At 46.5% G+C, this 13,131-nt stretch overlaps 1 protein-coding gene across 1 annotated transcript; it reads left to right on the forward strand.

Moving 5' to 3' along the window:
* The first annotated feature begins 3,953 nt into the window (after positions 1–3,953).
* LOC119291643 (ubiquitin-conjugating enzyme E2 36-like) lies at positions 3,954–7,441 on the forward strand. Its single transcript, XM_037570441.1, has 8 exons — positions 3,954–4,114; positions 4,230–4,257; positions 4,367–4,453; positions 5,539–5,597; positions 6,434–6,475; positions 6,550–6,623; positions 6,859–6,956; positions 7,103–7,441. The coding sequence occupies exons 1-8, from the start codon at positions 4,079–4,081 to the stop codon at positions 7,138–7,140; spliced, it is 462 nt and encodes a 153-aa protein (XP_037426338.1). The 5' UTR covers positions 3,954–4,078; the 3' UTR covers positions 7,141–7,441.
* Positions 7,442–13,131: the final 5,690 nt, after the last annotated feature.

The raw sequence follows: 13,131 nt of genomic DNA on the forward strand, positions 1-13,131 counted from the left end.
CAAGGAATGGTGGGGGGAGGCGCTAATGACTGCGTGTCATGTCCTAAACCGAGTTCCCACAAAGCATAAGACCATGACTCCATTTGAGGAATGAGAAAGGAAAAGGTTGAAACTCTCTTACCTACGTACTTGGGGTTGTTTGGCGAAAGTCAATATACCAATTCCCAAGAAGCGCAAGCTTGGACCAAAAACCGTGGATTGTGTTCTTCTGGGCTATGCTTTTCATAGCATCGGCTATAGATTTTTGATAATAAAATCTGAGGTATCCGACATGCATGTTGGTACGATTATGGAATCAAATGATGCAACTTTCTTTGAGGACATATTTCCTATGAAGGATATGTCGAGTTCATCAAATCAGGAGATACCTACTCCATCTAGTGAGGAATTCACTGTAATTCCTGAACTCACCATTGCGATGGAACACATTGAGAATCCTGTTGAGGGTAACAATGGAAATCCTGTGAGGAGTAAGAGACAGAGGACTGCAAAGTCTTTTGGTGATGATTTCATTGTGTACCTCGTGGATGACACACCCAGGACTATTTCAGAAGCCTATGCATCTCCTGATGCTGACTACTGGAAGGAAGCTGTACGTAGCGAGATGGATTGTTGGAATTTTGCTAGTAGGCCTTTGGCCCAAAGCCCAACTAAAATTCTGAAATTCTCTTGGCCCATTCATGCACACATGTGAGTGGAGTGAGTGAGGCTAAAGTTTAGTCCCACCCCGAAAGTTGAGAGAGAGTTGCACCTCTTTATAAGGTGAGCTCTTCTACCACTTGTATGAGCATGCGAAGAGGAGACCTACACGCGCGCTCCTCCTCCTCGCCACGCCTCGTCACGACGCGCCGCGCCGCGCCGCGCCGCGGGTTGCGGGATTGAGCCGAGCCGAGGACAGAGCTATGCACGTTGTCTATATTTTTGCTGCATGGGAAAATTAATGAGTCATTAATTAATAATTAACGGACGCGTTAATTACTGACCGCCGCCGCTTCGTATGGTTTCTCACCACCGTTCCAGATCATTGCGCCGTCAAGCAAGTCTTCTCCATCCCTCCTTCCGGCGTGCACCGCGAGAAGGGACAGCAGGCCTCCGGAACCCCGCCTCTCGTGATCCTGTACAGGAGAGGGGCGATCAGGTTTTTGGGGAGCGCACTCGCGCGACTGCTGGCAGCGACGATTTTGCGAACGACGACTTCTTCCCCGACCTCGGCAACCTCGTCCTCGACGACATGGGCGACAACGTCAACACCGGCGGTGCTGCACCCGCTGCACCGTATGTGATTCTATCCTTCCTGTTCGAGATCGTGGTAGAATTCATGCTTCTAGTATGTGCCCTAGATGTGATATGTTCATCTGCTATGCTAGTTCGCATGATTAGTTTAATCTCTGCTGTTGTGGTCATGATTTATCTTCTATTTATTCGGATTAAATCTTGTAGTAATTTGCTCATATTTCCAACACATGGCGGAGCGCGGCCTCATCCTGAACCAGATGCAGACGGCAACGCCGACGACGCCGATGACGCAAGCTCCCGCGCCCACGACCACACGGACGCCAAGTCCGAACGACGCCTCTACATCGCCGTCCAGCAGTGCCGAAGCCGCGCCAACACAGCCCAGCACCGAAGCAGCTCCGACACCGCCGAGCCCGCGCACGCCGACTCCGCCAACGCTTGGAGCCGACCCCGCCGAGTGAATCATTGCGCACGCGAACTTGCGGCGTGCGGCGCTCTGTTTTTTGTAACGCCAGACTACGTCCGATCGCCGGATTTGTGGCGTCTTTTGAGAGCGGGAACGATCAAGTTTAAATTTTCCGCATCCTGGGGCCGGCGCTTGGGGGCGTGACTGGGAGCTAGGTCGCCCCCAGGGGCCGAACTAGCGCCGGCACGCCCCCAGGCCGCTCTATTTAGGCGCCCTGGGGGCCGAACGGCTGGAGATGCCCTAAACCAAACCAGTGGGAGGAGTATTTTTCAGGTGGATGACATATGTAAGATTAAAGACTAGAAGTGCTTAGATCCCAATTTTTGTTTTCGCATGAAGAGGCCGGAGGAGCTAGGAGCGTCTCGGAAATGTAGTTTACACATTTTTTTGGTTAAGAAAAGTGTAAACTACATTACCTAAAATGCAGTATAATGTTGTTTCCACTTTTCACTACCATAATAAAGGGCGGGAAAAATTTCATTGTGGCCTGCTTAGAGCATCTACAACCACACCCCGTATCCGCCACAAATGCCCGCCTGCCTCGTCATTGTCTAGATGAGAAATTGTCACCCAACTGGGCGCCCCGTATTCGGTCCAAACGTCTGGACTGACCGGCAACCCCATATTCAGCCAATATGTGGGGCAGATATAGGGACGCTCGGACGCATCCACCATGCTGGATCCGACCCACTCTGGCCCATCCGACCTCACATAAATTGGATCCTATCCGCACTCCGGACGAACCTTAGCCGCATTCCACTCCACTCCACTCCCCTCCCCACCCCTCCCCTCCGGCCACAAACTCCCGTCCAGCGATCTCCCACCTTCTTTGGCATGGCGGCATCGGATGCGAGTCCTACACCTTCAGATCCGTTGACCCAGAGCTCGTCCCACGTGGCCCCTAGGAGGAGATTGCCTTCTGCCTTGCTCTGCGCCACTCCCGGGAGGAGGCTGGCCGACATCAGCGGTCGAACTCCTTCCGACAGGAATCCATTGCGTCCACCCAAATGGCGCATGGATCTTGCGCGAGGCGTGCCGCCGCTGCCTCACCGAAGGCAGTGCAGTCCTTTTAGCGTCCGAACGCGGTGGCGGATGTGCAACCACTTCATTTGGCGCGCCGGGGCAAGTATGGCATGTCGTGTCTGCCGTAAAAGGCAGCAGGTGTGGGAGGCGCCGGCAGCCCTCCCGGTGGACATTGGCGAGGTGAGTCACACTCTCCGACGCCGCATATGGTTCACGGCCACCACAGGTGCCTCAACTGCATCGTGATGGGCGTGGCCGGCTCCGACCTCGATGGATCTATCATCGATGTCTCGTCCACCGGCGAAGTGCAGGCGACGGGTTCCGACGAGGAAGAGCAGGGCATGGGAGATGGCGGTGACTCGAGTTCCGTGAGCCGGTACGTGTCCCATGTCCTACTGTACCTTTGCTTGCGACCGGAGCAACACTTCGAGCGGCGCAGACGGCTGCCGGACATGTGCACGACGGAGCTACACGAGGTCCGTTTAGATTAGGTTTCACGTGTAATAATAATAAATATGGATGTGATGATTTAAAAATGGGATATTCGACCTGCTCCGCACAAGAGAAAACACATAGCAAAAAAGCCAGTTTTTAAGAAAAGACCATCATGGCTAGCTTTATTAATAACCTTACTAAGCAATGTTTTTGCACGGTTTGCGAGGGTACCTAGTAAAAACTTGGAAGGATCATGGTCGCAGGTACAAGACGGTTTATAATTTAAAAAAACAGTTTGCACATTCGTTTCCATTTTTCTAAGGCTCTAGAACATGGCTCTGGAACCGGTGGTCCATGTCGACGCAGCAAAGGCAGGCAGGCAGGGCAAGGAAGAAGAATGGAAACCTTCCCCTTTCGGTCCACGTTTGTTGGCTAGCGTAGGAGTGAAGCTGGGAGGAATCCCGGCGCTCGCTCGCTCGCTTTCCTTTTCGCCCGCCCGATTCGCTCTCGCTGGGCACGAACCAGGTTTGGTTGCCCGAGTTGGGCAGGCAAACCCAATTCTGTTCCGCACGCACAGACGCACCGCCCTGCGTTCGGTAGCACTGTGCTACTGTTTTTTCAGATTTCTTTCTCTCCATTCCGCGCAGGGAGAAAATATCAGGAGCGAGCGAGCGAGCGAGCGTCAGCTGGTGGGCCGCTGGCACGAACGAGTTGCGTTATATATAAGCGGAGGTGTACAGTACAAGCATCGACCATCTCCGGCTCGCTCGTCGCCCACCCCCACCCTCTCATCCTCCCTCCCTCCCCCGACCGATTTTGACGACTCCTTTGACCTCTCGCGCTGTCCCTCCCCCGCCCCGCCCCGCCTGCGTCGCCGCGCCAAGCTCCAGGCCCCCCGCCCCCTGGTCGGTGGATTCCATGGCCAACAGCAACCTCCCCCGCCGGATCATCAAGGTGCGTGCGATTCCGATCGCCCCCTCCCTCCCGCCAGATCTGTCCTCCGTTTCGCTTGTAAAATCTGTCCGCGCCGCGCGCCTAACCCTTTCCGAATTTGGATCTGCGCCTGCAGGAGACGCAGCGGCTGCTCAGCGAACCAGGTACGTTCCCTTTGATAGAATTCGGGTGGATTTCGGCTTCTCCGTTGCCGGCGTTCGGGTGTAGGATGTTGTTTCTGATTCCTGTTTCCCGATCCGTCCGTGCGTGCAGCGCCGGGGATCAGCGCCTCGCCGTCGGAGGAGAACATGCGCTACTTCAATGTCATGGTCCTTGGCCCCGCGCAGTCGCCCTACGAAGGCAAGATAGATATATGCCTTTTTTCTCCATAATATAATATATCGTTTGTTTCCCCTGCTGAAATAGCGTGTCTCCCAGTATCATCTATGTGCTTTCTATCCTGCAATGCTATGGGGGTACACGGATGTATGGTGTCGGTGTCCTTCCTCGACTGCAATTGTTGTTGCTGTATTCTGATTACTTGTATTATTATTATGTTGTATCTGTTTGTGGCCTTTCTATGTGCTATCTTCTGCTTGTAAAAATTTCTGCAGATGTGTTGTAAACCAGCATAGATGGTAATTGATCACATAGCGCCGTTGCTCTAGTGATGCCGCAGCTCTACACCTGTAAACCTATGTTGTCTGAGTACTGAATAGCTTAGATTGGTAGTGTCACCATCATGTGCTGCCTTATTTCCATTTTGTTTTGGTTCATCCTGGTGGTTGTCGTGCTCCTAGTGTCCTTGTAAGACAAGTTTACATATCCGTTGTAAGAACTGTTATTACATATACATATTGAGCTTGCGCTTTGTTTGTTATACACCAAAAAATTGCTTTACATGTCCATTCTGGACGGTCGTCACATAGGACTGCAGGAGCTGTATTGAACCTGCTTTCGACTTGTACAAGTTATGCCACATAGGAACATCACCGTTTGCATTTACGCCTGCTATAAGTGTACTCATGATATGTGGGACAAGTTTTGATTCTTTCATGCTAGATCTATGACAATGTCTTATTAATCAATTGGCCCATGCAAATTGACCATATATTGGTATCATAAATGTTGCGTGTGTAATTAATAAATGGCAGAAATAACACCTTGTGTTCTATTGTTGGATGGAGAGTACCATTTGTCACTTAACTGCTTAAGCTTATGGTGCACTCTAATTTTAATGGTGACACTTTTATGGCAAGCCACAAATTGTCTAAGCTTAGCTGTGGCAAAACTAGTCTTGAAAACATGTCCTTAGTTCACTTGTCTTGCCACTTGGTACGTCATATCTGATTATGTTAGACATTTTTATTAGGGCAAACATTTCTTTTCCTTATTCGTCTATATCTGGTGTCCTGATTTTGTTTCTTCTGCCATGTCTTGGACAGGTGGAGTCTTCAAGCTTGAACTTTTCTTACCCGAGGAATATCCGATGGCTGCTCCTAAAGTAAACTTTTATTTATCGAGAATAAGTTAGTTTTGGTTTAAAGAGCTATTAGTTGAAACTTATAGTACTGTGATGGATCATGGATGTGCTTGTCTTGGTGAAGTTCTTGATGTAAATTTCGGTTGTTTCATAGTCGTCATCGCGAATCACTATTTTCGAATTCTATCACGGTGATCTTGGCAAAGTTTGTATGGCACTAAAATTCGATAATAGGAATGGGCTGCCATCTCCTTCTCCTTTGCCTGGTCTCCTTCGTACTTATGCCCGTGGCTAACTGAACTGAGAAAATTGTTTCTGTTGTAGTAAAGAACTATGCTGCATAGTTATTCCAACAACCATAATACACAATGAAGTTGGAATGTGACATCACTATGCGAATCTTCCTGCTATGTTTCTATCTTGTTTCATTCATGTATGTTATTTACATCTGTTGCGTGGTGCCATTGCTTGTTCTTGAGATGTTCTATTCTTTGACTTGCACACCATCATGGTGACCAGGAATACGGCGATAGTCAGTAGTAGCATCCTGCTAATTCTTGTAATTTCAATACCAGTAAATTTGTCTTTCTGTTCACTTCGTTCATCCTCTGTACAGTGTTCATCACTTTACTTATTTGGCAGTGTTATATGGAACTCTCTGTACATGTGAATCGTAATATAACGAGTAACATCTCAGAATGCCAGTTGCTATCATGTTAAATAAGAGGTACCCGTGTAGCTGAGAATCTAGTTGTGGTTTGCGAAGTATTGTCTCTTTTCTGCAATCTTTTCTATTTGTTGTCACTGTTGTGTGAGGCTTTCTGATGGACATCATTCTTTGGTTGTTCCTGATGCAGGTTAGGTTTCTCACAAAAATATACCATCCCAACATTGACAAGGTATGCAACTGATATTATTAGCGGAACACCATTTTGAAAAAGAGCATCTCATTTCTGATGGATGTAAACTGCAGCTTGGTAGAATATGCCTCGACATCCTAAAGGACAAGTGGAGTCCAGCTCTTCAGATACGCACTGTTCTTCTTAGGTAACCACTGCTGACTTCCATTGCACCTTTGCCAAGTACTCCATCCGTCCCATAATGTGTGTCAAAAAACATCTTACATTATGGGACGGAGGGAGCAGTTTTGTGGTAGTTGACATATCATGCCTTCATGGTAAATATCATACTATCGTATTTCCAGAGGGATGTTTCTGGTATTTCTATTGTCGACGATGTTAGTGTACTACTTCACTGCCACTTGACAATATTTCGTCTGCAGCATTCAGGCACTGCTGAGCGCCCCAAACCCAGATGATCCCCTCTCAGAAAACGTCGCAAAACACTGGAAATCCAATGAAGCTGAAGCTGTTGAGACAGGTACGTGGAGACGCTGTCAATAAAGCTACACGCTGAAACTGTGTTTTATGCTCCACTATCCATTTTCTTGATACCCACCTGACATGCCGTTTTCCTCCATTTCTGATTTTCGTGATATCTTAACATATCATTTCTGCACTTTGCAGCGAAGGAATGGACTCGTATGTATGCCAGTGGCGCATGACAAGCTAACGCTGTTATGGATGTAATAACACCGTGTCATAGTTGGGCCTAATCGAAAACCATTTGCTTGATAAAAACACACTTGAAATGATTTGCGATGGACGAATGTATCCAGAGCGGCATCATTTCTAGTTGGTGGTTGTATTTGTGGTGCGTGTTCTGGCACGCTTCATAACTTGCTGCTTATAGAACATGCTCTGTTTCTCGTTCATCTTCAATTGTTTCTCCAATTAAAAATATCTGTTATGATCCGAGTATGTAATCTCTCCAAATGATAATAGTGGCTCTCTGTTTGTATTTCTCCCCCAAACACCTTCGATGATTTGGTTTTCTTTTGGATTTTTTTTAGTAATGTTCAATATTTGTTTTTTCAATCTCCAGTTGCTTTGGTTACTTTTTTCCTCCCTTTTTGGTGTGCTGAACTGCACATACTTATGATTTTCCAAATCAAATGGTTAATGTATGAATCTCAGTGAGCAAGATAGGTTCTGAATTAGGTAAAGTGGGGAGTGGTATCCCTGTTATACTTTTTGCACGTTCTTATGAAGATTGTAGATCAAACCCAGGTAAGACATCATATGCAAAAAAACTATTTGGACTTCATACCAAAATGTTCAGATTTTTTAAAGATAATCACAATAGGTTTAAATAGTGTTCACAGTTTTAGAACATGTTCTTTTTTTGAAAGTATTTCACAAATAGTTCTCAATTTTTGAAAAAGCATTTTTGAAAGAACAAAAAACAAAAAATACAGAGAAAAAAGAAAAACAAGTCTCTATAGTATGTTCACTATACGGGCCAGCCTAGTCGGACGCACCCTGTTTGATTGGCATATGTATATATAGGTTGGGTTTAATATTATTGAATATGTAGTCATTGCTACTGAAAGTTCAGCAAACAAGGATGCAAGTCTAAGGAAAAACAAATGGAGGGGAGGGTCGTTTTGGCTCTTGGGTGTATGCGCTCCCTAATGAATAGTAAATTCAAATAAATAGTAAATAATATTTAAAAATTCTGATTTTTTTGTAGATGTCCTTGTTAGTGTAACAAGTGTGGTTGCCAATTTTCATGCGAAACGGGATGACGGTGCTTCATCGGTGAAAAAAACAAATATAAGTGTAACATTTGTTGTTCGACTTGTTTTGTTTTGCACATATCAAAATACTTAAACTTTCCTCCTAAAAATTTGCAGGTAGCATTTTGGTGTAACAATGATCACATCTATTTTGTTTTCATTTTTTCTTTTGATATTTGAAAAAAACATTTTTGAGGGTAGGAGCATATGCTCCCAAGAGCCGAATTAACGCTTGGTTTGACTAAATGGTGGCCGAACGTATAAGGGCGCTCCTTATGGGTCGACCCCATTGAGTGTGTGGCATGGTTCGCCTTACCCAACGATACGTATGGTCTTTTCACGATTTTCTCTTCGGTTTTAGGTTTTTAGCTGGTTCTAGTTACTTTTCCATGTCTATTTTCAAAATGTATTATGAAAAGAAAATCACAAATGAAAAAAGATGCATGGACTCTAGAAACCTCCACTTGTTTACATCTTAACTTTGGTGATGTTTAAAGATACGAAAAGGGAGGGGCGGTTTGGCTCCCAGGAGCATTTGCTCTTGGATGAACAGTACCGCCAGAAGGTGGACTAATGTTTTCAGAAAATTCTGTTTTTTTGGATGTTTGCGTTAGTGTCGCAAGCATGCCAGGCAATTTTAATGCGAAATGGAGCAGTAGTGTTTCGTCGATGAAAATAAATAAATTTTGGGTGACATTTTGGGGTAAAATTTGTTGTTCAATTATTATTTTTGCATAGGCCAAAATGTTTAAACTTTTTGCCTAAGACTTTGCAGGTACCATTTGGATGTGAATGTAAATACATAAAAAATTGCTCAGATTTTTTTGACATTTCAAAAATTATTTTTTCCGCTCGGGAGCAAATACTCCCGGGAACCAAATTGGATTTTCGGAAAACAGATACAAACACTTGTATATATATGCAACTCAGCTAACTAGCACTAACTTATAGTATGCAAAGACATGTTATTCTGTTTATTATTATTTTATTCTCCAGAGACACTGGATATACCTCTCCCACCCCCACCAACGCAAAGAGGCAATATCTAAGAAACAACTAACATTTTTTCGGTTTGCAATAATAATTTTCAATTTAGCATTTATTTTTAGTATGGTACTCCCTCTGTAAAGTAATATAAGAGTGTTTAGATCACTACTTTAGTGATCTAAACACTCTTATATTAGTTTATGGAGGGAGTACTTTTTTTCTCCATATTTTCCTGCATTTATTATATTCTAACCTTTTAGTCTAATAAGAACTTATAATAGTTTAAAGCACATGTTGAGCGATTGGGTCATAAAAAGTAAAAAATTAAAATAAAATAATGCAAATACATGATAGTTGTTTGTTAATTCACTAGCTGACATTTTATTTGAGAAACTCAGTCGATTACCATGGAGTAGAGTATCTAAAGCTAAAGCTAGTGGCAGAATCTGTTATAAAGTCTTGAGTCATTACATCTTCCTGTTACATGCACATGTATGATTTAAGACTTTATAACTCCGCCACTTATAACTAACTCCGTCACTAGCTTTAGATACTCTACTCCATGGTAATTGACTGAGTTTTTTTTAAACAGAGGCAAAAGATTTACCTCATTCATTAATTAAGAAGGAGAGTTTTGAGTACATGAGAACCGGCTTAACAACATAGCCCCTCAACAAAAGGTGCAAACGGATTACTCTCGCGGCATGATGATGCTCAGATGTCTAGCCCCCGCGGTGACCCACGTCCTGGCCTCCTCCTGGATGAGTTTTAGAATGTAGTGTGGCGGCGTCGATTTCTTCTGGAAGACTCTAGTGTTTCTCTCATTCCAGATGACCCAACATACAAGCATGGTGAGTGAGGCCATGGCCTTCCTGTTTGTTGTATTTGGTTTGGACATGCTTGTCCATCAACACTTGATGGTGCGTTCCGCCCCCCCACCTATTCATCTCCAGCACCCCAAGTCCAAGCCATGCTTTGACCATTCTCCAAATACGCAGGGTAAACCGGCATTTAAAGAAGAGGTGACCGGATGTCTCGTTGGCCCTCCTGCAAAGGGCGCATAGGCCACAATTCTCCCAACCCCTCTTCTGCAGCCTATCCGCAGTCCATATCCTGTTTTGGATGGCCAAGCATGAGAAGAACTTGACCTTGGGAGGCGGCCAAACCTTCCAGACGGTCTTGTTCATGATTGTGGAGGTGGAGCCCAAGAATTGTGCCATATAAGCAGAGCCTGCCGAGTATCTCCATTTGCCTCAAATTTCCAAGTGATGTCGTCGTCAACGTCCATTTGTAATTGTATGCCTAGAAGCCGCACCTAGAGATCCACAAACTGGACAATGTGCCCCACCGTGAGGTCGGTAGAAGGGTTAATCTTGTGCACCCAAGCCTTGTCGCGCATGGCCTCCCTCACACTCCATTTTTTTCGCTTGCAGGCCGCAAAAATGAGTGGGGCAATATCCTTTGGCCTTTTCCCTCCTAACCATGGCGCTTCCCAGAAAGGTGTCTTCCCTCCGTTGCCCAAGGTGATGACTGTGGATGCGTAGAAAAGGTTCATATCCACCTCGGAGCATGGGTTCCCCAGGCCAACCCACAACTTAGACGGGTCCTTCCATGCCATCCAGGGCCATCTCATCCTGAGAGCCCTCGCAAATTTCCCCAAGTGGAGTATGCCAAGCCCACCTAGCTATGTAGGGCGGCAGACTGTCTCCTAATTAACCTTGCATTTTGCTCCTGTAGTTGTGTCACTAGCTGACCACAAAAAAGCCCGCTCAATCTTGTTGATGCTTTGCAGCACACCAGGGGGGACTGTGAGCGGGGTGATGTGGTAGACAACTTGTGAGGTGAGGACTGATTTCACCAAGGCCGCCCGCCCAATGGTGGTAATGTTCCGCCCCTGCCAGGGGGACAACCTCGCCGCAACCTTATCCTCAAGGAGTTGAAAGTCAACCCTTTTGAGCTTCCAGATCGAAAGGGGGAGGCCCAGGTACTTCATCGGGAAGGATGTCCGCATAGCAGGAAGGCTGGCCAGAATGTCATCCAGGTTCATGTGACCACACCGAATAGCAACTACAGAGCTCTTTTGAAAGTTGGTTGACAGCCCGGTGACCTCGCTGAAATATCTGAGGATGGCAGCAAGGTTATGGACGTCCTCCCGCATCGATGAGATGAAAATTGCTGCGTCATCAGCATAGAGGGAGGTCCGAACAAGCGATCCCCTCCCTCGAAGCTTGTGTAGGAGGTTGTGGTTCGTCGCGACATCGAGGATCTGCTGCAGCGTGTCGATTGCGATGACGAAAAGCAAGGGAGAGAGAGGGTCTCCCTGCCTAAGTCCACAACCATGGAGGATCGAGGGCCCGGCAATACCATTGAGAAGAACGCATGACGATGAGGTGCAGAAAAGGGCAGCAATCCAATCCCGAAAGCGGTCCGGAAAGCCCAAGCGATGAAGCAGGTCCAGGATATATTCTCATCGCACCGAGTCGAAGGCCTTCCGAATGTCCAACTTGAAAAGCAAGGATGGGGTCTTGTTTCGGTGCAGTCGTCGTGCAAGGTTTCTGACGTACATGAAGTTGTCATGGATGCTTTTTTTATGAAAGCACTTTGCGCGTTGGAGACCAAGTTGTTCATGAATGGGGCAAGACGAACAGACAACACCTTGGCAATGATCTTGGCGATAGCGTGAATGAGGCTGATGGGGCGGAAGTCCCCAATCCTTCCGCCCCATCCTTCTTCGGGAGTAAGACAATATTTGCCGAGTTCAGCCAGTGTAGATTGGACGTTTGTAGGTTGCTGAATTGATGAATAACTCGCATGACATCGTCCTTGACAATGGGCCAACACTTCTTGAAAAAAACGCCCGTGAAGCCATCCGGCCCCGGGGCCTTGTCGCCCGGCATGAGGTTAATGGCAGCCATGACCTCATCATCAGTGATGGGGGCATCAATACCGGTCAGATCAACTGTCCTCAGGTTGAGGTTCTCCCAGTTTAGGTCCCTTTGGTTGTGCTGGCCTCCACCCAATGTCCCTGCAAAGTGCTCATGGATGATTTCCTCTTTGACCTTGTGATCAGTGACCCATCCACCATTTCTCTTTAGTCGGTGAATGTGGTTCTTCCTTCGGCGCCCATTTATTCTGAGATGGAAGAATTTGGTATTGGCATCGCCCTCTCTGATATTAGCTATGCGAGCGCATTGCTTCTTTCTTGCCCTTTCAACCGAGGCGAGGGAAATGACTCGACGCTTTAGACGACCTCGAAGGTCCCTTTCCGCCATAGAGAGTGGGCGTGTTTCCTGGGCAATATCGAGATGGAGGATGATGAAGAGGGCCGCATGCAGGTGAAGCTTCACCTTTGAGAAAAGACCCTTGCTCCATTTAGCCAGGAGCCATCCTGTGTGCTTTAGCTTGAAGAAAAGCCGTTGGCAAGGCTCAGTATGCTCGCATGGATCCGCCCAAGCTTTGAGCATGATGTCTCGGAAGCCTGGAAGACATGTCCAGAAATTCTCAAACTTGAAGCATCTTGGTCGCTTTGGCCCTTTATCATCAGCGAGGAGGAGAGGACAATGATCTGAGAGTGAGGAAGAGATGGCGTGGAGCACGTGCAATCCAAAATGCATGTCCCAATCAACATTATAGAAGACCGAGTCAAGCTTGCATAAAGTGGGGTTTTGCCGCTCATTACTCCAAGTGAAACGTCTATTCTGTAGGTGAATTTCTTTGAGTTCGCATGAGTCGAGAGCATCACGAAAGCGGTTAATACGGCTGCGGTTGACATTTCTATTGTTTTTGTCTCTGGCTCTTGAGATTTGGTTGAAATCGCCCATGGCAATCCATTTGGTTCCAGTAGTTGGCTTTTGGGTGATCAAGTCTTCGAAGAAATCATCCTTTCTGTTGGAAGCCGTGGGTCCATAAACAGTAGTTAACTTGAATGAC

This window comes from Triticum dicoccoides, chromosome 1A (assembly GCF_002162155.2).
Source record: "Triticum dicoccoides isolate Atlit2015 ecotype Zavitan chromosome 1A, WEW_v2.0, whole genome shotgun sequence".
Lineage (NCBI taxonomy): Eukaryota > Viridiplantae > Streptophyta > Magnoliopsida > Poales > Poaceae > Triticum > Triticum dicoccoides.